The sequence below is a fragment of the Panthera uncia genome (assembly GCF_023721935.1).
Source record: "Panthera uncia isolate 11264 chromosome B2 unlocalized genomic scaffold, Puncia_PCG_1.0 HiC_scaffold_25, whole genome shotgun sequence".
Taxonomy (NCBI): domain Eukaryota; kingdom Metazoa; phylum Chordata; class Mammalia; order Carnivora; family Felidae; genus Panthera; species Panthera uncia.
Window position 1 is genome coordinate 8156094 of NW_026057581.1, and position 26503 is coordinate 8182596.

Consider the following 26503-nt stretch of genomic DNA (forward strand, 5'->3'; position numbering starts at 1 on the left):
TGAATCATTGAACAATTAAGCAAGTATGAAATTTCTGAAAATCTCTAGCCTATGTTGATTTTTCTCTCCTAAAAAAGTCTAAAATATTAAAAGTAGGAAAAAAATTTTTTTAATACCAGAACAACAGCAATTCTAAAGACTAGTCTTCTTAAAACAATTCAGCACTCCATAGTAGTTTGTTCACAAAAAAAAAAAACTACACATGAAGTATTAGCAACACCTACATGTTACAAGAAGTAACATATAGACAAGAGTCTATATAGACAAGAAGTCTAAGTAACTTGGAAAGGTCAGGCCAAAAGTGGAACAGAATGTTGGGGCGCCTGGGTGGCTCAGTCAGTTGAGCGTCCGACTTCGGCTCAGGTCATGATTTTGCGGTCTGTGAGTTCGAGCCCCGCGTCGGGCTCTGTACTGACAGCTCGGAGCCTGGAGCCTGTTTCAGATTCTGTGTCTCCCTTTCTCTCTGCCCCTCCCCCGCTCGTGTTCCGTGTGTCTGTCTCTCTCTCTCTCTCTCTCTCTCTCTCTCTCTGTCAAAAATAAATAAACATTAAAAAAAAAAATTCAAAAGTGGAACAGAAGGAAACAGGATATTCAAGTTCCCAAAGACAATTAAAAAGATAAACCTTTCCCACATATACTACAAAGAAAACTGAGAGAAAGAGTTTAAATTTTTTTCAAAATAAGTTACCACATGAGTTTTTAACTATTACTGGTATTTCACTTCAGATGTGATATCAGGCTAAGAAAAATTATGACCTAGCACCAATACATTGTAGAATTCACAAGAATGAGCTAGACTTTCTCTTCATCTGTTTAAAAGGCGAAGATTCTAATCAACCATGCACGTTCACTCTCAATAAGGGAAATAATATCTGGGATTAAAGAAAAGTTGTCACTACTTAATCTGTATAGATAATCCACAATTTAGTACAAGATCAAAACAAGTGACTGTGCTACTTAGTAAACTGTTTGTTCAAACACATGGAGTTTTTGTGCTTCACGTAATGAAAGAGATTCTTGGGCCAACAAGATGAAAATTAACAGAAACTGAAGATCTCCATGCCCCATTTAAAGAAGGGAAAAAAACACTAGAACATAGAGATCATAAAAATTAGCATGCGTTCTATTTTGTATCACAGTGATGAGGAGCCCCAACATCCTGTTAAGATGTATTGAAAACATTGTTTTGAAATGTTACGTTTCACTGAAGCATCAGAAAATTTAAACAAAACTGTGAGCATATCAAATTTAAAGTTTCAGGGACTAGGGGCGCCTGGGTGGCTCAGTTGCGTGAGCATCCGACTTCGGCTCAGGTCATGATCTCGCGGTCTGTGAGTTCGAGCCCCGCGTCAGGCTCTGTGCTGACAGCTCAGAGCCTGGAGCCTGCTTCAGATTCTGTGTCTCCCTCTCTCTCTGCCCCTTCCCTGCTCATGCTCTGTCTCTCTCTGTCTCAAAAATAAATAAAATCTTTAAAAAAAAACTTTAAGTTTCAGGGACTTGAGCAGAGAATGCTATTCAGTTCTTAGAATATAAAGCATAATATAATTCCCTACGTAATGAAATTTAATGTCATTAGTCGTCCTGGACTCATTTTAAAATGAAGACCACCTCTTTACAAGACCCTCTGGGTAAGATGAGTAAATAGTACGGGTAAATAAAATCTAAGTTATACTACATTAAATTTGTTTAAATTTTTAAAAAAAGTTATAGGACACACATTGATCACAATATGCCACGTAAGCTACACAGTATCTTCACCACAATGCTTTCGTTAAGAGGTACACACACTGGGCTCCATTTTCAGGGGACATAACCTTCTAGAGGGGACAAGTTATACATAACATTCAGCAATCAATTATATGTATCAATGGCCCTCACAGTGAAGCATTTTTAAGACTAAATTTCATATGAATGGTTTTTCCGTTCCATCTGTCCACATCCTTCCAAATGATGGAGTCTCTTCGTCAATATGTACATACAACACGCACCCCGCACGGGCTAATTCTCTTACACTCTTAATTCTCTTCAAATCCGTTCTCAGCTACTCCCACTTTCAAAATCCTGTTTTAACTCCTTTAGCTTGCTCTTCCTCTTCCCCAACTTGGATCAGTGCGTCTTTTACTTTGTCGGCATTCCCAATCCACTGTCTAACAAAAGGGAAATGTGGGAAGGGCAGATCTTTACTCTGTTCCTTCTGAGATCAGAAGACAATTTTTCCTAGCTCAAGCCAGCCATTCCAGAACACCAAGCACGGGATTCCAAAATTTCACCCTCCTAGAACACGAGGTCAGGTCAAAAAGAGGCTGTCTAGTTCATACATTTACGGTTCTAATCAACAGCCCACTGTTCATGATACATGATAGGCCGTGCCTGGAGGTCTCATTTCACACTCCGCTCTCTCCAAATTCCTTTCTCATGTCAAATCCTAACACTGCAAGTTGCTCGGTTTTGTTGTCTCCTACCCTGGAAAGCTGAACTTTTTGGAGATTCGGTAGAAAGAATACAGCTCTGCGTTCCAGTAACAACAGTCATCCATTCCAGAATAGGGGACGTCTCCTTTATTTTTTTTTGAAGTCACATCCTGACTTAGACCCTGTGCTGTCAGATCCCTCATACCAAGTCAGCCATTAGAATTCTCAACTTTCTATGTGAATATTGGCAAAAATAACCAAAAAATATTAAGACTTACGAAGAATATCCCTAGTGGTTCATGCAAATAACCTAATATATGAATATGTCCATAGTAACCAGGCAGGGAAAGTAAAACTGCGAATTACTGGCAAGGTGAGGAAGTACTTTTAAATAATTACCTTAAGCCTATAGTTTTCCAGCATACGGGACACATATAAAAAGTTAAAGCTTATAAAATTAGCCTGAAATGCCCACATGAGAAGGAAAGTTAACAGATTAACAGATATAGTTCCGATTTTAATGTGCAAAAGACCCCTTTTCCTCTTTAAAAAAAAAAAAAAAAACCCTATGTTTAACATTGAGCTTTAGAATAATGCTAAGATTCAACTATGTCCATAAGCTGATGGTCACCCTTGTATATACTACAGTCTGCAAATCATCAGAAGAGAATTTATTTTCACTATAATTTCCAGACGGACTTCAGAATCTTCGGATAAAAGGCATCACCTTTGGCTACAGGATAAAGAATTCCTCCAAGGAAACTCCAGGTAACACTTAGAAAAATGTCCTATTCAGCACATAACTTAATACCTCGTTGTAAATACTCGTTACCAGTATGTGTAATTTAAGTCAGAAACCTAAATGTCAGGATATTTTTAAGTAATTCTTTAAAAGCCTGGTAAAACAAAGTCTTTGTTCTCTTTTTATCTTCAGGTACTATCTATATAAAATTAGCAACAGACATGAACATGTTTTATGAGCTATAACACACTGTACACATATAAACAGCAGTGGTGATGGTTAAGGAATAAGAAGGCTACCTTAAAGAGGTATACGTGGGGGCGCCTGGGGGGCTCAGTCTGTTAAGCGTCTGACTTCAGCTCAGGTCATGATCTCACAGCTTGTGGGTTCAAGCCCCGTGTCAGGCTCTACGCTGACAGCTCAGAGCCTGGAGATGCCTCAGATTCTGTGTCTCCCTCTCTCTCTGCCCTTCCTCTGCTCACGCTGGCTCTCTCTTTCTCTCTCTCTCAAAAAATAAATATTTTTTAAAAATTTTTTAATGAAAAAATAAAGAGGCAAGAGTTGTACACTAAGAAAGCTGATGATTTTTCACTGAGTTCCACTAGAGATTCTAGAACAGAAACATCGAGTGTTTTATTTAGTGGTTGTGGAGAGGGGCAAATGGGTGAAGGGGAGAGGAGATACAGGCTTCATTAAGGACTGAGTGGGTCACAGAAAGGAAAGACACAGCATAGGGAACGCAGCCAATGGTCTTGTAACAGCGCTGTATGGTGACAGGTGGGAGCCACGCTGGTGTTGAGAACAGCGGGACACGGGGAGCCATCGAATCACTAAGCTGTACACCTGACATTAACGTAACATGCGTGCCAACTAAAATTTTAAAAAATCTTCCTGGAAACGGAGCACCAGTATTTGCCCTATTACTGTGACAATTAAATGAGGGAACAGAGAGAAGGCCCTTGGCCTGGGCCCAGCACATGGTAAAGCCCGAATGCACATAGGTAATTACTGCTGTCGATCAAAACAGAAAAGCAAAAAGATGATGATGTCAATTGATGTATCCCCCTGGGGGGTGACTTCACACTGATGATAAAGGAGGTGGACCCGGACCACGTGGCTCTCAGCTCCCAGTGCCATCTTAAACTCAAGTAACAGCTTACTTCCACTGCACTGAAATTAAGAAACTGAGCATACTCCTGCGGTATGGATTCCAGTGGTACGTATCCCCCCTTTCTCTCGCCTCTAGAAAGAGAAAAAGAGGAAGAAAGACAGACAGACAGACAACCAGCCTTCTAACAGTATTGCACTTAAAAGAGTCCTAAAAGTCGTGCAGGAGAAATATTAAAATGCTGGGCAGCAAAAAACAAAAAATAAAAAACACCCAGTAAAACCTATCTAATATTAGGTTTCCACACTGACCTGCCTTTAAAGTATCAAGTTTGAGAGACTACACAGTATAACAGGAGCAGAGGCTGTGCTGACAGCAGCCATGTCTCAAGGTCCACTCTAGCATACATCAGTTGGGTGAAGGTGTATAGATCACATGTCTCCCTTCTCCCAGCCTCAATCTCCTGGTCTTAAAATATGCAGTCACCTCCCACCAAAGTTATTTCATCTGATGCTTGCAATAACTTCTGTGAAATGCCTAACACACAGTACACTTTCAACCAATTCAAGATACGTGTACAAAAACCCTGATTTCACATAGGTGACATAATATTTTGTGCTAATTCTTTTTTTTTTTTTTTTTTTGAGAGAGAGAGAGAGAGAGAGAGAGACAGAGCACAAGCGAGGGAGAGGCAGAGAGATAGAGAAAGAGAGACACAGAATCCAAAGCAGGCTCCAGGCTCTGAGCTGTCAGCACAAAAAACCCGACACGGAGCTCGAACTCCCAAACCGTGAGATAATGACCTGAGCCGAACTCAGATGCTTAACCCACTGAGCCACCCAGGTGCCCCTGACTAATTCTAAGAGAAGTAAAATATAAACTTTTCATTTAGTTTCATCTTGACGAAGGTGGAGGTCTACTGTTTTTTCAGAATCCCACACAATTAGTCTACTTATCTTAATATCTTTTATCATACATATATATATATATATATATATATATAAGCTCAAGATATAAATGTGAAATGTCATGGTAACCAGTTCTTTTTTTTTTTTTTTTACATTTTATTTATTTTTGATAGACAGAGACAGAGCACAAGTGGGGGAGGGGCAGAAACAGACGGAGACACAGAATCCGAAGCAGGCTCCAGGCTCCAAGCTGTCAGCACAGAGCCCGACGCAGGGCTCGAACCCACAAACTGCGAGATCATGACCTGAGCCAGTCAGACGCTCAACCAACTGAGCCACCCAGGCACCCCAATTCTTAAAACAGATAAAAAACAGGCAAAGAAACTTTATGTGCATTCATACTTTAATTATGTACAAATGTGATTTCCAAAAACTCCAAGTACAAACACAAAAATCTAGCTTTAATGTCCTTAAAATTCTACTGACCTTCAAGTGTGGTCCTTGAATGTATTCTTGACACAAACATCTGCATAGATGAATCTAACATATCCCATTAATCTCACTCTGAAAATTTAAAGCTATTTCTTTTGTTTTGTTTTGTTTTTGTTTTTTGAGAGAGCATAAGCCGGGAAGGGGTAGAGAGAGGGGGACTGAGGATCCAAAGCAGGCTCTGTGCTGATAGCAGTGAGCCCAATGTGGAGCTTGAACCCACAAACCACAAGATCGTGACCTGAGCCGAAGTTGGATGCTCAACCGACTGAGCCACCCAGACGCTCCTAAAAAGCTATTTCAAGTCAAACAGCCAGGTCCAGGAAATATGCTTATACTTTAGACATTCAATTCTAATATTATCTCCTATGCCATATAAACTACCACTTATTTCCACAAGGAGATTCATTTTCTTAATTCAAACCTAAAATGTTATATTCTGATGGATGCAAAAATCCTCAACAAAATATTAGCAAAATGAATCCACTAATATATTTTAAAAAAATCATACACCACAATCAAGTAGAATTTGTTCCTGGGTTACAAAGGTAGTTCAATATTCAGGAAACAATCGACAATCAACATGATATGTCACATCAATAAAAGGAAGTATAAAAATCATGTGATCATTTCAATAGATGCAGAAAAAGCATTCGACAAAGTGCAACATCCATTCATGATAAAAAACCCTCTCTCAGGGAGGTCTAGAAAGAACATACGTCAATATAATAAAGTCCATATATGACAAACCCACAGCCAACATCATACTCAATGCTGAAAAACTGAGAGCTTTTCCCCTGAGATCAGGAACAAAACAAGAATGTGCTCGTTGAGCACTCTTACTCAACATAGTACTGGAAGTCCTAGCCACAGCACTCTGACAACACAAAGAAATAAAAAGCATGCAAATTGGTAAGGAAGAAGTAAAACTCTATTTGCAGAGGACATGATACTCTATAGAGAAAACCCAGAAGATTCCACCAAAAAACTATCAGAACTGATGAATGAATTCAATGAAGTCACAGGATACCAAGCCAACGTAGAGAACTCTGTTGCATTTCTACACACTAATAATGAAGCAGCAGACAAAGTTTAAAAAATCCCACTTCAACTGCATCAAAAACAATAATGTATGTACAAGTAAACTTAAACAAAGAGGCAAAAAAAAAAAAAACCTGTACTCTGAAAACTATAAAACACGGATGAAAAAAATTCAAGACAATGTAAAGAAATGGAAAGACATTCCATGCTCATGGGTTGGAGAAACAAATGTTAAAATGTCCAAACCAATCTACAGATTTGGCTACAGCTAAAGCTATCTACAGATTTAATGCAATCCCTATCAAAATACCAGTAGCATTTTTCACAGAACTAGAATCAATCCTATAATTTGTGTGGAACCACAAAAGACCCCCAGAAGCCAAAGAGACCTTGGAAAATAAATATGAAACTGGAGGTATTACAATTCCAGGTTTCAAGTTATATGACAAAGCAGTAGTAATTAAAACAGTAGAATACTGGCATAAATATACACAAATAAACCAATGGAACAGAACAGAAAACCCAGAAATTAAACCCACAATTATATGGTCAACTAATTTTCAACAAAAGAAGAATAAATATCCAGTGGGAAAAACACAGTCTCATTAACAAATGGTGCTGGGAAAACTGGACAGCAACACACTGAAGAATGAAGCTGGACCACTTTCTTTCACCATCCACAAAAGTAAACTCAAAACAGATGAAAGACCTAGATGTGAGACCTGAAACCATAAAAATCCTTGAAGAGAGTACAGGCAGTAATTTCTCTGACATCAGCCATAGCAACATCTTTCTAGATAGATGTCCTAAAGCAAGGGAAATAAAAGCAAAAATAAACAAGGGACTACATCAAAATAAAAAACCTTTTCCATAGCAAATGAAACAATCAGCAAACTGAAAGGCAGCCTACAGAATGGAATAAGATATTTGCAAATGATATTTCCAATAAAAGGTTAGTATCCAAAATACATAAAGAACTGATAGAACTCAATACCCAAAAAACAAATAATCCAATTAAAAAATGGGCAGAAGATATGACTAGACATTACTCCAAAGATAACATACAGACTGTCAAGAGATACATGAAAAGATGCTCAACATCACTTATCATCAGGGAAATGCACCTCAAAATGACATAAGCTATCACCTCACACCCATCACAATGGCTAAAATCAAAAACACAAGAAACAACCAGTGTTGGCGAGGATGGAAAGAAAAAGGAACCTTCCTGCACCGTTGGCTGGCATGCAAACTGGTGCAGCCACTCTGGAGAAGAATGTGGAGGTTCCTCAAAAACTTAAAAACAGAACTACCCTATGATCCAATAATCACACTCCTGGGTATGTACCCAGAAAATATGCAAACACTAATTCAAAGGGACACATGTACCCCTGCATTTATTGTAGCATTATTGACACAAGCCAAACTACGGAAGCAGCCCAAGTGTCCATCAAATGATGAATGGATAAAGAAGAGGTGGTGCATACCTACAGTGGAGTATTATTCAGCCATACAAAAGAGCGAAATCTTGCCATTTACAGCAACATGGACAGAGCCAGAGAGCATAATGCTAAGCGAAATAAATCAGAAAAAGACACCATATGATCTCACTCGTATGTGGAATTCAAGAAACAAAACAGAAGAGCGAAGAAAAAAAGGAAGAAAGAGACAAACCACGAAACAGACGCAACTATAAAGAACAAACTGATGGTCACCAGAAGGGAAGTGGGTGGCAGGATAGGTGAAATAGATGATGAGGATGAAAGAGTACACTTAGCCTGATAAAAAACAAATAAATGTTATTCCGACCTGACATTATCACAAAGCATTTCTAAAATATAAATTGTGGGGCGCCTGGGTGGCGCAGTCGGTTAAGCGTCCGACTTCAGCCAGGTCACGATCTCGCGGTCCGTGAGTTCGAGCCCCGCGTCAGGCTCTGGGCTGATGGCTCGGAGCCTGGAGCCTGTTTCCGATTCTGTGTCTCCCTCTCTCTCTGCCCCTCCCCCGTTCATGCTCTGTCTCTCTCTGTCCCAAAAATAAATAAAAAACGTTGAAAAAAAAAATTTTTTTCAAAAAAAAAAAAATAATAATAATAAAATATAAATTGTAAAAGCTCTTGTAATAAAGCAGGTCCTATATCCCTGTGTTATGAAAAAATACATTAACAGCTTGACCATTTACTAAAACAGCTTCTAAGATGTAACACACGATATGAAGGCTTTTCCTTTGCCAAAAAACAATAAATTTCTCACCTGCTGGAATCCATGTATACTTAATTTTTTATGTCTTCATATGTCCTAGCACCACAGCCTCTAACACACATCATGTTCAGACAACACTTGCTGAATGAATAAATGGTATACAAATATACAAAGGAACTATCAAGAACTGTAAAACCTAATTTAAAAATCATTTCTCTGGAGTACCGGGGTGGCTCAGTTGGTTAAGTGTCCAACGCTTGACTTTGGCTCAGGTCGTGATCTCACTGTCACGAGATTGAGCCCTGTGTCTGGCTCCACACTGGGCATAGAGCCTACTTAAGAGTCTCTCTCCCACTCCCACATTCATACACACACGACACACACGCACTGTTCTCAAAAAAGTGAAATGAAATAAAAATGATTTCTCTGAAACTGGGGGCACCCAAGCTAAACGCTCTATTCTGAACTATGTAGGCTTATCACAGATATTCCGTACATATAACTCACATTATTCTCATCTGTCTATGAACTAAAACTTCAGTCGAGGGCCTTGCAATGGACTTTTTTTCCACTAAACCAAAAAGCACATGCTTTTGGTGCTTGTGCACCAAAAACACAAGCAAGCACAGCTACAAAGTAAACGTCTCTCTCCAGCATCTCTCTCTCCCTCCAATGTAGCTCTATCTAAAATGTCTCTAATACAGCTCTACCTAAATGAGAGCCGTCCCTAAAGTCATCACCTTGGGAGACCATGCCTTTATTCCACTACTGGAATTCATAAGCAACTGGTTATGAATTCTTTGATGAAATTATAGTTGTGAGAGTCTGAAGCGATCCAAAAAGTGTACATACCGCTGCTATAAAGATTTTTGAAAACTCTTCTGTAACAGTTTTCAGAATCAATTAAGATAAAAAATGCCTTACTTTTAACTAAAACAGCATGGCTCAACATCATATCACATACTTTATTTATTACTTAGTGGCTTCAAATGACCTGTGACCATTCTAACCTTAAATGCACTCTGAAGATAATGAAGATCTGCCACGAATGAGGACACTGAAAATACTTTCCCAACATCTCCAAAGAAATAATCCAAGAACATTAACCAAAGGCAGCCTTACTGGGGGGGAAAAGTCCAGTCTACAGAAACTGCTTACTTGAAGAAACAACACTCGTGGAATGTATGCATTCAAATCCTATTTCTTTTAAAAGCCATGGTGTCTATAGGGACAGTTTCACCGTTTTCCATGACACTAACTGTATACATGCATCCATGTACCCATGATGCAACCGACTGTTCGGAATTTTAGGGAATGACATCAATTCTCCTCAGTAGGTTTCATTCTTTGAAATGAAAAACTAGCAGGCACTATTTTGTAAGTTATGAACCACCTTTTCTCTTATAATAAAAAGGGTCTGAAAGAAGCAATGAACAAGAGTTAACTGCTCTGAGTCAGCCTCTTTGAGATTTTACTATAGAATAATTATATTCCTGGATTCACACAGTTAAAAGCAATTTCAAGTATATACCCACATAACCTCTTTTGTCTCCAAATAGTAAAAATATCTACTACTGGTAACTGAGAGCTAATTTCCAATTTATTGTATACTGTTTTCAGTAATCTCGGTGTTCATTTTACATAATCTATATCTTATGCCTATTTTGCATCAATTATACAGTTAAAAAAACATTTTAGGTCTATATTTGATTAATAAAACATTTTAAATTATTTAGCAATAATAATTTATATAAACTCCCACTATTCCACAATAATGAAAGACGACGGCTAGCACAAACAATCCACCCATCATTCATCTCATATATTTAATATAAGTATAAAATCTGTAAAGATTTCTTTTTAAAAAAAAATTTTTTTTTAATGTTCATTCATTTTTGAGAGAGACAGAGCATGAGAGAGGGAGGGGCAGAGAGAGGGAGACACAGAATCTGAAGCAGGCTCCAGGCTCTGAGCTGTCAGCACAGAGCCCGACACGGGGCTCGAACTCACCAAATGCGAGATCATGACCTGAGCCGGAGTCAGACACTTAACTCACTGAGCCACCCAGGCGCCCCAGAGATTTCCTTTCTAAATGTTTTACAGCAGCTACTATCGTTCATACTTTCTGGGCCTACAGCACCTGACCAGTGAGAAAAGGGACTCTATAGTCCACTACAGGCAAGCCAGACTAGAATTAAACACAGACTATAAATTTCTAAAGTGGGGACAATCAACAGTACATAAAGTTAGCACAAATACATACAAGTAATGAAACTATATAAAAGTAGTACACCACATTAATAAGAGAAACAAATTTCAATTTATTCTCCCTTTTTACTATTTCGCAAATAAGAAGTTAAAATTGGGGGCACCTCGGTGGCTCAGTGGGTTGAGCATCCAACTCTCGATTTCAGCTCAAGTATGATCCCAGGTCCTGGGATGGAGCCCCATGTCAGGCCCCATGCTGAGCATAGAGCCTGCTTAAGATTTTCTCTCTCCCTCAAAAGAAAAAAAGAAAAAAAAAGTTTTTCTCTCTCCCTCTACCCCTTTTCCCTCTCACATGCACTCTCTCTTTAAAGCAAAAAATTAAAAATTAAAAAAAGGCTAAAGCTGGATATACATAACAAAACTTGGTATTCTTGTGTAAATGCATCAGGACTATTTTACTTTTTATCACTTAGAACAGTACTGTAATAAGATCAAATACAAAATTCTAATGGACTAAAATTAAAATTACAATGTGTTAGATATTTAACACTACCTAGAAGAAGTCAAGCTCATTTTTTTTAATGTTTTAGGAAATTATCTTACAGACTATTGTCTTAATATTCTGCACCATCAGAATGTATCAAGGCAAACCCATGCTAACTTCTACTAAAAATTACTAACGAATCCAGAAGGATAATCCTTTTATTTTTTTGAGAAATCATTCTAAAAACACATTTTGAGTACTTTTATCTAAAGAACAAAATCATTAAGGCTGATTCTGCGGTCTAAAGGACAAGTTATCAAAAACTCAGAGTTAAGACATTAGGATCATTGAGTTGCTGAAGGAAACACCACTAGGAAAGAAGTTTCCAATCTTCCCATATCCTCACAGGCCATCTTGAGGCTAAGACTTTGCCAATCACACAGGCATAGGCAACAGTGGTCAAGAGCAGTGTTCTGGGGTGACAAGAGACTTCACTGTCCGTGTGATTTAAGGTAGGATACAACCTCTCCATTCTCGTCTGTATAGTCAAGTCAGGATGCCAATATTTCCACATCTCCCAAAGGCTCAGCAAGGTGACATACATAAGGCACCAGGCCAGTGCCTGTCACAAAATATCAAATCATGGCCCCATTCGATATACATGCTGACAGACACAGTAATGTAGACATGACATGGGCCGGTTTCCACATACACATACTTCCTAGCTCCGTCCGCTGACAGCTCCTTGACACATGGACACTTCACAGTGGCAATGAGCTCACCTACTGCCCACAAAGCTCGTCTGGCTCAAAACACCATTCTTGTACCGAAAGGGATCAGGACTCCCTGGAAAAATGGTTGCTTCCAAGGCTGGGGAAGGGAAAATATGAGACGAGCACATCTTGTGGCGGCAGACAATAGAAAGAACGGGAGCTTGTTGAGAAAACACAGGAGCCATCTTGACAAGGTCCTACGGCCAAACTGGAAGAGACGAGCGGCAAAATAACAACAGTATTGGACTACAACCCACAGGGACGACAAACAAGCATGTAAATCCATGCCAATATATGTAAATAAAACCAGGGAGAAAGGGTGGTCCTTACAGGAGAATTCCAACTAATAAGCATAAGAAAGGAAGAAACAGTGAATCACCATTTAACAAACAGTAATGACTGCTGCAGACACGATCCATGGACACAAATTTTCAGACACTGAAACTAGCAGAGAAATGTTGAGGGGAAACAGGAGATCTATTAATTACAATGAAAAAAAACGGTAACTTGACTGTGGAGAAGTCTAGCAGACATATGGCCCTCTGGTTATAAGACATATCAACTCATTATCGACTCCCGGATATGATGCACTGAGAACTCAATGTGCTCTTCTTGCCAAGAATGCATACGTAACCGGAGTCTGATCAGGAGAAGACACCCAACAAACCCAAGTTGAGGGACATTCTACAAAACCACCAAGAACTGTTAATCAGCTTTCCTCAGCAGTCCATAGACATAAAAGACAAGGAACAAGAGAGGAACTATCAACTGATGGAGACTAAGGAGCCATTACAAATAAATGTAAAGTGAGATGCTAGACCGGATCCTGGAACAGAAGAACGTCACTGGGGAAACGGGCAGAAATCAAACAAGATGTGCAGTTTAGGTAACAGTACTGCACTAATGTTAACCTCCTAGTTTATTAATTCTAGCTTAATTATGTAAGATGTCAGTACTAGAGGAAACTGGGTCAAGGACATATGCAAACTGTCATATTACTACTTTTCTGTAAGTCTAAATTTATTTCAAAGTAGTTTTTTTAAAGTATTTGTATAGTAATGTATCTATAGTTATCTAGACAACATATAAGAGTTATCATTTTGTTTTGCCTTAAAATCATTAAGTCATGCTAAAATATACTTTAACTGCTGAAGCTAAAATATATATCTCTAAAGAATTCAGCCCTGAAAAACCTAACCAATAAAATACACTACAGATCCCATTACCTGTAATTTCATATCCATAAGCAGCTAGTTGTCCAGCCATATATTCTCCATCCGAATTATTATGAGAACAACCCCATGTTCGCATCCAAATTTTCTGTATGCCTGGAATAGTGCTATTAAACAATCAATAAAAAAAAAAAGTAAGTCTCATTTAGGAATTTTTTTTAGAACAAAATCACTCGATTTCTGGGCATATTATGCAAAAATACGCTCACGGCAACCCATTTGCAATCTATTCATGAAACGCACCAACTTAATCCATAATCAACTGTTACACCAAAAGTCTAAAATCAAGGTAAAATAACCACAGAAACCTAAGTTATGACTCTCTCCATATAAATATTTCCCTTTTCTCTGCATTTTAAATTCAGTACTAAAGTACTATCACTAAGTTAAACTCCTAAAAAGGTACATACAAATAACAATAGCAAACAAAATGGTTCTAGCAAGAGAAGCAAATAAAGAAAAACTAAGGACATCACCCATTCACTGACTCCTATATAACAATTACAATCTTTATAACTTACAGATACAAATAACTGAATCAAAACAGAAAAACCATCACCCTACAGCATAATTAAAAGTACTCCATATGTAAAAATAGTTATAAAAATGTAATATTTTTAGAAAGGGAAAAATAGTCGTTCAACTCAGACTGCACTAATAATTTAAATAGAAGTTACCTTAAAGACATATTCAGAGCAAATTCAATAAACTTTAGTCATTAAAATATGAGAAGTTTAAATTCACAGACTTTAAAAAGTGTTACAAATAAAACCATCGAATGCATTAAAACTTTCAACGATTTACTATCTAAACAAATATAAGCATGTTAAAATTATACAACTGCATAATCCTTTCTGGCTAGGCTGTATTACAATTTCACAGGACTACAACAGACCTAATATGATAAATGACACAATAATTTTTTTGTGTCAATGCCTTTAGCTGATCCAGAAGTATTTGTAAATTTGCTAAGAAAAATCAAATACCCAAACCACCACTGTCTCATAAGAATTTCAAAATGCAGTAAAATGCCTCACTTGGAAGTAACACAAAATTACATACCAACTACAGAGATATCAAAGAGATCCTGGGGTGGCGGACACAGATATGGGGCAGGGGCAGCATTTCCTATATTTATGCCAAATACTGTCCTTGACCCAGTCTTCAAGAAACATGCCATCTGACATCTTTTTTTTTTTTTAACCAATTACTTTGCTAAATTTAAAACCAAATAAAATATCTCCTCTCCAAAAGATTTTTAGAAACAGCAGCTATATATATATATATATATATATATACGTATATATATATACGTATATATATACATATACATATATACACATATACACACACACACACACACACTGATATATACCAGTATGTATCAGTAGCACCAGTTTCTTCCTTGGTAGGATACTGGATATAATCTCAAAACAAGAGCTTACCTATTGCTTGGTGGGCTGTTTTCATCTTGCAAATATTTTTGGGTGTTTCGCTTTCGCACCTTTGGAACAACATGCTTCCGTGAAAAATGCCTATCTTGTGGCTTTAAATCTTCCTGTGACACAATATCTTCTATGTCGTCCAGGAGAGAATCACAGGAGGCAGAAGGCATCTTTTCTATTACATACAAAAGTTATAAACGACAGAGGCATATGAGTCCCTCACAAATCTATTTCACATGTATCATCTACAAAATATTCTTGCTGATCTTGAATCTAATAGAGAGTTCAGATTTAACTTCAAGTTTACAGAAAATGCAAAAGATAAAAATATACAAGGAAACAATGAGACAAATCCTACTGATAATGGGACATCCCAAGGTTCAACTGGAACTATTTCTTCAACAAATCAGTCTCACAGAGAAAAAAACAGAAGAGAGACTATTCACAGTGAATGCATTAGAAGCATAACATCTACATGCAATTCATGCTCTTGACTCTATGTCACTTTGTCCAACCAGCTGTAAGATATTTTGGGGACAAATAGGGACATCAGAATATGAAGTGGGTGTTAGATAATATTAGGATATTACTGTAAATCATTAGATACAAAGTACTGATATAAAGTATTGTCCTCATGTTTAAAAATCTTATTTCTGACATCGTAAACATGATTTTACTTTTTATTTATTATTTTTAAAAAATCTTTTTATGGAGCACCTGCGTGGCTCAGTCAGTCAAGCGTCTGGGATCTCAGCTCAGGTCATGATCTCACAGTTCAATTCATGGGATTGAGCCCCATGTCAGATTCCCTGCTGACAGCGTGGAGCCTGCTTGGAGTTTTCTCTCCCCCTCTCTCTCCACCCCTCCCGACTCGCGCATGCTCGCTCTTTCTCTCTCAAAACAAAGTTTTTTAAAAATCTTTTTAGAGATTAATATTGAATATGTGGACGTTAAATATATCTATAATTTACTTTAAAACAATAAAAATAGGTTAAGACATACAGGAAAACCTTACATGTCTTAAATCTAAGACACATATATTGGTGTTCATTATCCTATTCTACTTTCCTGAATGTTCAAAATTTTTATCATTAAGACAAGAAAATGTGGACACAGCTTTCAGGAAGATAGAACAGATGTCCTCTTCCTTATCCATCCTACTAAGTACAATGAAAACTATGGGCATTATATATAAAATAAACATCAGAAGACTCTGAGAGGTAGAGAGAAGGCAGACTGACCGGGGACCCTGGAACCCAAGGAACAACACAATGGTGAGTTACTTGGGGTTTCTTCTGCCTCCTCTATCCCAGACTTGGAGCTGAAGAAGCCAGCAACCCAGAATTGCCAACAGATACAGACAACAAAAGCACCCCCCAAAAAAACCTGTTCTCTTTTCAAAGAGCCAGAAAAGGGACAGTCTAGCAAGACAAAACTTTTAGACAACCATTCTACCCCATAAAACAAAACAAAACCCCACAAAACACAAAACTACAGTCCCACCTCCTAACTTCTACTTTTATGAGGCTGTAACGAGGCACCCCACCCCACCCCACCCGGGCAGAACCAGAGGAGGCCATGTAGGAACCCTGGACTTGCCAACCAGCTGACCAAACAGTAAGGAACCCCCACCCCACCATGTCAGTCAAGACCAAACTGATGTACAAGTTTATAGTTATATTCCTGTCACAATCCAAGCAAGATGTTTTGTAGACATAGATAAGATTGCTGTAAAATTTATGTGGAATCTTTAAAAAAAAAAAAAAAAAAGGTAACATATCTGAAACAATTGTGAAAAAAGAAGAGTGGGAGGAATTGAGCCACCCGATTTGAAGACTTATTATACAGCTAGAATAATCAAGACTGTGCGGTGTTGGTGGGTGAGCAGAAGTATGAATCAACAGAACAGAACAGAGAACCGGAAAGAGACCCACACAAATATGCTCAAGCGACTTTTGACAAAAGTACAAAAGCAATTCAGTAAAAGAAAGATAACCTCTCCATTAGTGCTGGAGCAATGGGACATTTACAGACAAAAACTGAACCCCAATCTAAGTTTCACACCTTATACAAAAATTAATGCAAAATGTATCATGAACTTAAACGTAAAACGTAAAACTATAAACTTTTAGGAAAAACTGTAAGAGAAAATCTTCTAGACCTAGAGCTAGGTGAGGAATTCTTGGGCCAGATACCAAAAGCATGATCCATAAAAAGAAAACTTAATCAATCCAGACACCATCAAAATTTCAAACCTTTGCTCTGCAAAAGACCCGTTTAAGAGAGGATAAAAAGTCAAGTTACAAGGGCGCCTGGGTGGCTCAGTCAGTTAAGCGTCTGACTTTGGCTCAGGTCCTGATCTTATGGTTCATGAGTTTGAGTCCCACATCAGGCTTATAAACCCCTCCCCCACCCATTCATTCTCTATCTCTCTCTCCTTCCCTCTCCCTCTCTCTCTGTCAAAATAAATAAACGTCAAAAAAAAATGTTAAAGAAAAAGTCAAGCTACAGAGTGGGAGAAAATTTTTGCAAACCACCACTTATCTGACAAAGGACTGGAATCTAGAATTCAAAACAGTTTTAATTCGAGCCCCGCGTCAGGCTCTGGGCTGACGGCTCGGAGCCTGGAGCCTGTTTCCGATTCTGTGTCTCCCTCTCTCTCTGCCCCTCCCCCGTTCATGCTCTGTCTCTCTCTGTCCCAAAAATAAATAAAAAATGTTGAAAAAAAAATTAAAAAAAAAAAAATCCAATTGGAAAATGGATGAAAGACAAAGACATTTCACCAGAGAGGATATAAAGAAGGCAAGTAGCACACAGCATTACTAGCTGTCAGAGAAACAAACTCCAATCACAATAAGGTATCACTACACACCTATCAGAATGGTTAAAATAAAAAAAAAAAAACAGTGACAGCACTAAACCCTGACAAGGATGCAGAGAAACTGGACCACTCCTACAATCCTAGGGGGAATATAAAATAGCACAGTCACTCTGGAAAACAGCTCAGCATCTTCTTAAAAAACTAACCATGGAACTCCCATGTTACTTCTGAGGGTTTATCCAAGAGAAATAAAGACTTACATTTCCACAAAAACCTAAACCCAAATGCTTACGGCAACTGCTTTGTCAAAACCTGAAGACACCCACATGCCCTAAACCGCAGTACGGCTGCACCAGGGAATACTACTCAGCGATTAAAAAAAAAAAAAAAAAAAAAAAAAAGGAAAAGTACCACTGATACATACAACAGGCAGGACGAATCTCCAGGGAATCATGCTGCCGTGAATACAGCCGCTCCCGAAAGCTTACGGGCTCTATGGTTACATGTTTATAACATCCTTGAGCCTGAAATAACAAAATTACAGAAATGGGGAACACAACAGAGGTCACCAGGGATTGCGGAGAGGATGGGGCAGGAGAGAAGGGAAGGCCACTAGCCACGGTCAACAGGAGAGGTCCTTGGGGAGATGGAAACGTCCTCCATCCTGACCATATCAATGTCCGTATCCCAGGTGTGACACTTACAGTTTTGCAAGACGTCACCACTGGGGAAACCTGGACCAGCCATACAGCATAGCCACACAACTTTTATTGCTGTAAGGAAATCTGTAACTATGTTAAAATACAATGATTAAGGGGGCAGAAAATCACCTGGAAAGAAAAAGGAATGTACACTCGAGTACATTTACTGACAGTGCGGCTGCTACTTCTACCACGTCCAGGCATGAAACAAGTGCTTCACGGGTCACCTCACTGACCACTCACAACTCGTGCTTCTGGTGGTGTTACCGCCCTCCCCTTAGACAGCCAGGAAGCACACGGAAGCTCGCTCACCCCAAGATCAACAACAATCCCAGGCCAACGAGCCCCAGCCCGTGGCCTGAGCAGCCCTCTGCTTCGGACTTCACGTAGCAATGACCACGGTGCCTCACCTGGGTCGCCCAAACCAGTGTCAGGATCCCGATACTCTCCGCTGCTCTCAGGCCCCTCCAAAGAATCTCCCTTCTCCCACCTGCCAGATCCCCATCTCTCCATGCACAGCTTTCAATTAACAGACCAGCTTTCCAGGCAGGATCTTTTTGTGCCCTTTACTGAAGTGCAGTCTTTACAACTGGGACGGATTATGCCCAGTAAGTCCAACCCCCGTTCAAAGCTCAGCCAATTTTACATCGTTAGTCTTAACAAAAGATCAGAAATAATCTCACCTCATACAGACCAGCTGAGTTACAGTTAACAAGGATAGGACATGGTCAAGGTGAGGCTGTCAATCACAGGCCTCCTCCTTCCCTAGACACAGGAATGGGGCCCGTGACCCAAGCCTGCAGAGTAACCCATCTTCCTGGCCACCATAACTGGTTCAGGTTTGGGCATGACTAGCCCAGACCATGAGGATCATCAGGAGGACTTGTGTGCCAGAGCCAACAGAAGAGGTGGCTTCCCTTCCCACTGAAGTGGCCAAGGGAGAAGGACGTCAGCCTGCGGATGCCAGGGGCCATGCTGCCTGCCACAGGGCAGAAACGACCTAGGGAATGAAGCCTAACATGAGCTGGAGACAGAAAGAGCCACACTGACATTATCTGCGCGCCTGGTCCAAAGCCCTGCTCTGCTCTGCCCCATCATGTGAGCCGGTCAGTTTCCCTTTGTGGCTTAAATGAGTTTAAACTAGGTTTTCCGCTCTTGCAAACAAGAGCCCTGCCCAACTCAGCAAACTAGATAAGGAAAAATGAACCAGGTTAGTCTTTCTGAAATGGGTTCTATTTATTTGAAAGATCATCTACCAGTGAAAAAATCGTTCTGTGCTCAAAAAAATTCAGGAAATTCTGCTTCCTTACAGATTGCCAGTACGCATTAGGGCAAAGACTGAAAAACTGCAGTGAAGAAACTAAAACTCATTTATCTTAGGAATTTTCTGAAAATTAATTTCTCATAGATCTCCTCTTCATGAGGCTGAAGACGGCACCAAAACCAGAAGGCCTGAGTGAAGCAGGCCCTCAGATCCTCTCCCCCACTCTGCACACATGGAAAACTTCCTTCTTTTACAGGGAGATGGTCCATGGACTCTGCCCAGCAATCTGTTACTATGAATGAACAGCCCTTCCACTCTGACTTCCTCAAGCACAGAAGCCCAGCAGCGGCCGCTCTTCCGGCATCGTCACCGTCTCTCTACTCAGCCATTACTGCCTAGATACAAACATGCTGCTATTTCTCCCACCGAAAAAACAAAAACCTTATCTTGAACCCACCTCCTCCATGTACTACCTCACTCACATTTCTCTCCCTTAAAGAAACACTCCTCGTCCCTTGGCAATGATGTGGACGGAGCCAGAAAGTATTATGCTAAGCGAAGCAAGTCAGCCCGAGAAAAGACAAATACCGTGTGATTTCACTCATCCGTGGAATTTAAGAAACAAAGCAAAAGGAAAGAAAAGAGATGAAGAGGCAAACCAAGAAACGGGTTCTTAATGCTAGGGAACACACTGATGGTTCCCGGAGGGCAGGCGGGTGGGGGACGGGTAAACAGGAGATGGGGAATAAGGAGAGCACATGTGCTGAGCACAGGGTGTCGTATGCAAGTGTTGACTCACTCACTGTACACCTGAAACTAATCTTACACTGTATGTTAACTATCCTGGAATTAAAACAAAAACTTAACCAAAAAAAGAGGGGCACCTAGGTGGCTCAGTCAGTTAAGCGTCCGACTTAGGCTCAGGTCATGACCTTACTGCTCGGGAGTTCGAGCCCCTCGTTGGGCTCTGTGCTGACAGCTCGGGGCCTGGAGGCCGCTTCAGATTCCGTCTCAGTCTCTCTGCCCCTCCCCTGCTCGTGCTCGCTCGCTCGCTCTCTCTCTCAAATATAAAACGTTAAAAAAATTTAAAAACTCAACAAAAAAAAGAAAGAAAAAGTCCTGCAAGTTCCAATTCAAGAGGATGACGTAGGAAGACTCTGAAACTCACCTCCTCCACAGAACACACGAAATTACGCCTATTAATAGAACAATTCCTCCTGAAGAACTGAGGGCTGACTGAGCAGCTACACAACAACCAAAGACAGAACAGCTAGAGACGGAGATACGGTGACAAAGGGAATGCCCACCCCCGACACCGTGCACTGCAGTGGGGAAGGACAGTACTGAGAAACCAGGAGATCCTTCTGTCCTTGGGCCCAGGAAAAAAACCCCACAGTTTAACAGAGCAACTAGCATATAAGAGAGGCAACGCCAGACCTCCGCCAAGCAGCAGAAGAGCTGCAGGAAAGCGCCAGGATAGAGGGACTGGAGAATGGAGAACGACACGTTAATGCTCCCACCCCACCTAAAAAGCCTAGACTGGAACAGGGCCAGGCACCACGACCGGCAGGTCCAATTCTCCCAACATCCTGTGCCTTCTGCCAGCCCAGGGTCTGCGAGCCCACACCAGCCCTAGAAGAAAAGCCGCGGTTTGAAAGGGTGGACCAAGTGTGGGAATGCTCTCTCCCTCTCCACGTCAAAACACCAGACCGTAGAAGGGTCTGGATGCCCTCAGAGGCAGATTCCAACACAGAAACTGAAGGGTCTGGATGGCGTAACTGGTGGGAGCGGTCATCACAGGGACTTTGTGACCTCAGCAAGCCCAGGACCCACAAGCCCACACCAGCCGTCCTAGGTTACCGGGGCAAAGAAAACAAGCTACAGTTCTGTGTTTTATGTGTGTTTTAACTTTTACTGGGTTCTTTTTAACTTTTTAAAATTTGTCTTGTTTTCTTTATATGTTTTTCTTTTTGGTTTTGTCCTTGTTCTCTTTTTTCTTTTCTCCTTTTATTATTTTTTCTTCTTTAAATTCTTTTCTCTTTAATCTTTCTTTAAAAAGCCATGGTTTTGGGGCACCTGGGTGGCTCAGTCGGTTAAGCATCTGACTTCGGCTCAGGTCTCGATCCTGCAGTTCGTGGGTTCAAGCCCCACGTCGGGCTCTGTGCTGACAACTCAGAGCCTGGAGCCTGCTTCAGATTCTGGGTCTCCCCCTCTCTCTCTGCCCTTCCTCTGCCTGTGTCCTCTCTCTCCCTCTCTCTTAAAAATAAACAAACATTTAAAAAATTTTTTAAAAAGCCATGGTTTAAAATGTTTAAGTTTATTAATTTATTTGGGGGAGAGAGAGAGAGAGACAGAGAGAGCAAGCATGCATACGAGTCAGGGAAGGACAGCAAGAGGGGGAGAGAGAATTCCAAGCAGGCTCCACACTGTTAGCACAGAGCCCAATGCAGGGCTCGAACTCACAAACCGTGAGACCATGACCTGAGCCAAGAACAAGAGTCAGACGCTCAACCGACTGCACCACCCAGGTGTCCCTAAAAAGCCACAGTTTAAAGGAGTAAAAGAGTACAGCTAAAGTTAAAAGAGTACAGTTAAAAGAGTAACTAAGCACATATGGACACAGCTCCAGCCAGCACAAGTCAGCAAGCATACCCAGTCTGCATAGGGTCTCCATACACAAGACCACTCTTTCAACTTTTGGAGAAATAACCATTTTGCCTAACCCATAGAAACAAACACAGAAAGTTAAGCAAAATGGAGAAACAGAAGAATATGTTCTAAAAGAATAAAAGAAAAGAAAAAGCCTCAGTAAAAGAATTAAATGCAACAGATTTAAGCAGTATGCCTGAAAACGAATTTAAAGCAATAATTGTAAAGGTCCTCAGTGGGCTGGAGAAAAGACTGGAAGAGCTCAGTCAGACCTTCAAGAAAGAGATAGAAAATATTAAAAAGAACCAATCCGACATAAAGAATACAACAACCCTAATAAAAACCACACTAGAGGGAATCAACAGTACGTTAGAGGATGCAGAAGAACATATCAGCAATCTCAAAGGGTAATGGAGGACACACAAGCTGAACAGCAATGAGAATACAATTTTTATAAAATGAAAAGTTTAAGAGATCTTTGGATAACATCAAGCAAACAGACATTCACATTACAGGGGTCTCAGAAGAAAGAGAAAGGTTCTGAAAACTTGTTTGAAGAAGTAAAAACTGAAAACTTCCCTAATCTAAAGAGGGAAATAGACATCCGGGTCCAAAAAGCAGAGTTCCAAACAAGAAGAACCTGAGGAGGTCCACAACATAGCACATAATAATTAAAATGTCAAAGGTTAAAAAAGAGAGAATCCTAAAAGCAGCAAGAGAGAAACAAAAAGTTCCCTAAAAGGGAAACCCCATAAGGCTATCAGCTGATTGTTCAGCAGAAATTCTGCAGGCCAGAAGAGCAAGGCGTGATATATTCAAAGCACTGAAAGGAAAAAACCCACAGCCAAGAATACTCTACCTAACAAGATTATCATTCAGATTTAAAGGAAAGAAACAGAGTTTTCCTGACAAACAAAAGTTAAAGGAGTTTATCACCACTAAACCAGCCTCACAAAGAACATAAAAGGGACTTCTTTAAGTGGAAAAGATGGCCAATTAGACATAAGAAAAAGATGCAAAATATGACAACATATACAGAAAATGTGCAGAAGGGAGTAAAAAGAGAAGGCGTAAAAGAAAAAGGAAAAAGATTTTCCGTTTCTGTTTTTTTCTAGAATGCGTTTGAACTTAAATGACCATCAAATTAATATGAACTGCTCTTTACTTAGCATGCTATATATGAATGAACTTCATGGTAACCACAAACTCAACCTATGATAGATACACAAGAATAAAGAGACAGAAGGCCAAACAAAATCTCGAGGAAACAGAGCAAAAGAAAAGAACAAAAGAACTACAAAACAGCCAGAAAACAAAATTTTTAAATAGCAATAAATACACACCTATCAATAATTACTTTAAATGTAAATGGCCTAAATGCTCCAATCAAGACACAGAGAATGTTTAAAAAAAAAAAACAGGGGCGCCTGAGTGGCTCAGTCAGTGAAGCGGCCGACTTCGGCTCAGGTCATGATCTTGCGGTCTGTGAGTTCGAGCCCCGCGTCAGGCTCTGTGCTGACAGCTCAGAGCTTGGAGCCTGTTTCAGATTCTGTGTCTCCCTCTCTGACCCTCCCCCGTTCATGCTTTGTCTCTCTCTGTCTCAAAAATAAATAAACGTTAAAAAATAAAGAATAAAAAATAAAAACAAAAACAAAAAAAACAAGACCCACTGTACATCATCTACAAGAGACTCACCTTCGATCTAAAGACACACACAGACTACAAGCAAAGGAGTGCTAAAACATTCACCATGCACATGGAAGCAAAAGAAGAAGAAGAAAAAAAAAAAAAAAAGCCAGGGTACTAATACTCCTACCAGACAAAATAGACTTCTTTAAAGCAAACACTGTTAAAGAGACAAAAAAGGGCACTGGCATTACATACATAAGATAAAAGGATCAATCCAGCAAGAGAATATAACAACTGTAAATATCTATGCACCCAACACTGGAGCACATAGATAAAACAAATATTAACAGACATAAGGAGAGAAATTAACAGTAATACAACAATAGAGGACTTTAACACCTCACTTACATCAATGGATAGATCATCCAGACAGAAAATCAATAAGGAAAGAATGTATTTGAATGATACACTGGAGCAGATGGATATAACATACACAGAATATTTCATCCAAAATAACAGAATACACATTCTTTTCAAGTGCACATGGAATATTCTCCAGGATAGTAGGTCATAAACACAAGCCTCAGTAAATTTAAAAAGACTGAAATCATACCATGCATCTTTTCCAACTACAATGGCATAAAACTAGAAACAAATTACAAGAAAAAAACTGGAAAAAACACAAACACATGAAGACTAAACATGCCACTAAACAACCAATGGGTCAAGAAATCAAAGAAAAAATTTTAAAAATACATGGAGACAAATGAAAATGAAAACACAACAGTCCAAAATCTATGGGACACACAGAAAGTAGTCCTTAAAGAGAAATATATAGCCATATAGGTCTACCTCAAGAAACAAAAAACTCAATCTAACTTTATGCCTAAAGGAACTAAAAAAAGAACAAAGCCCAAAATGAGTAGAAGAAAGGATATAATAAAGATCAGAGCAGAAATAAATGATGTAGAGACTAAAATAACAATAGGAAAAAAAATCAATGAAACCAAGAGCTGGTTCTTGAAAAGATAAAACTGAAAAACTTTTAACCAGACTTATCAAGAAAAAAAGGTGAAAGGACTCAAATGAGAAACAAGAGAGAAGCAACAACTCATATCACAATACAAAGGGTTATAAGAGAATACTATGAAAATTATATGGCACCAAATTGAACAACCTAGAAGAAATAAACTCCTAGAAACATACATCTTCCAAAACTGTACCAAGAAAAAATAGAAAATCTGAATAAACTAGGGAGCCTGGGTGGCTCAGTCAGTTGCGTGTCCAACTCTTGATTTTGGTTCAGGTCATGATCCCAGAGTCATGGGATCAAGCCCTGTGTTGGGCTCCACGCAGAGCATGAAGCCTGCCTGAGATTCTCTGTCTCTCTCTCCTTCTACCTCTCCCTCACTAACATCCTCTCTCTCTCTCTCTCTCTCTCTCTCAAATAAAAAAAAAAGATAATTTAAAAAAGAAAGGAATAGACCGATTACAAGTAATGAAATTGAATTGGTAACCAAAAAACTACCAAAAAATAAAAATACAAGACCAGTGAATTCTATCAGACATTTAAAGAACAATTAATACCGATGCTCCTCCAATTATTCCAAAATATAGAAGAGGAAGGAAAGCTTCCAAATACATTCTATGAGGCCAGCATTACCCTGATACCAAAACCAAACACACCACAGAAAGAGAAAACTACAGGCCAATATTCCTGATGAACAGAGATGCAAAAATCCTCAACAAAATATTAGCAAGCCTCATACAACAATACATTAAAAAGATCATTCACCTCGATCAGATGGGACTTATTCCTAGGATGCCAGGATGATTCAATATTCACAAACCAATTCACATCATGAACCATATCAACAAAACAAAGAATAAAAATCATATGATCACCACAATAGATACAGAAAAAGTATCTGATGAGATTCAACATACATTCATGATAAAAACTCTCAACAAAATGGAATTGGAGGGAACATACCTAAACATAAGAAAGACCATATATGAAAAACCCACAGCTAACATCATCCTCAATGGTGAAAAACTGTGAGCTTTCCCTCTAAGGTCAGAAACTAGACAAGGACATCCACTCTCACCACTTCTCTCAACATAGTCCTGGAAGTCCCAGCCACAGGAATCACACTAGAAAATGACACAAGGGGCATCCATATTGGTAAAGAAGTTAAGCTTGTCACTACTCACAGATGACATGATACTATACACAGAAAATCCTAAAGATTCCACCAAAAAACTACTAGAAGTACTAAACGAATTCAGTATAGTGGCAAGACACAAAATGAATACCAGAAATGAGTAGTATTTCTTTACACTAAAATCATAGAAGAGAAAAAAGAGAAAGACCTGTATACAAAGGGTTCTCACACT

General features: G+C 39.4%; 1 protein-coding gene across 1 annotated transcript in view; it reads right to left on the reverse strand.

Annotated features, from left to right (window-relative positions):
• The window catches only part of CDKAL1 (CDK5 regulatory subunit associated protein 1 like 1), a 537841-nt gene that overhangs the window by 503260 nt on the left and 8078 nt on the right, over positions 1-26503 (reverse strand). Inside the window, exons 3-4 of the mRNA XM_049654971.1 lie at positions 15043-15217; positions 13592-13704 (exon numbers count right to left, since the gene is read on the reverse strand). Of these exons, the coding sequence (XP_049510928.1) occupies positions 13592-13704; positions 15043-15212 (283 nt within the window). The 5' untranslated portion in view covers positions 15213-15217. The remainder of the gene's footprint in view (positions 1-13591; positions 13705-15042; positions 15218-26503) is intronic.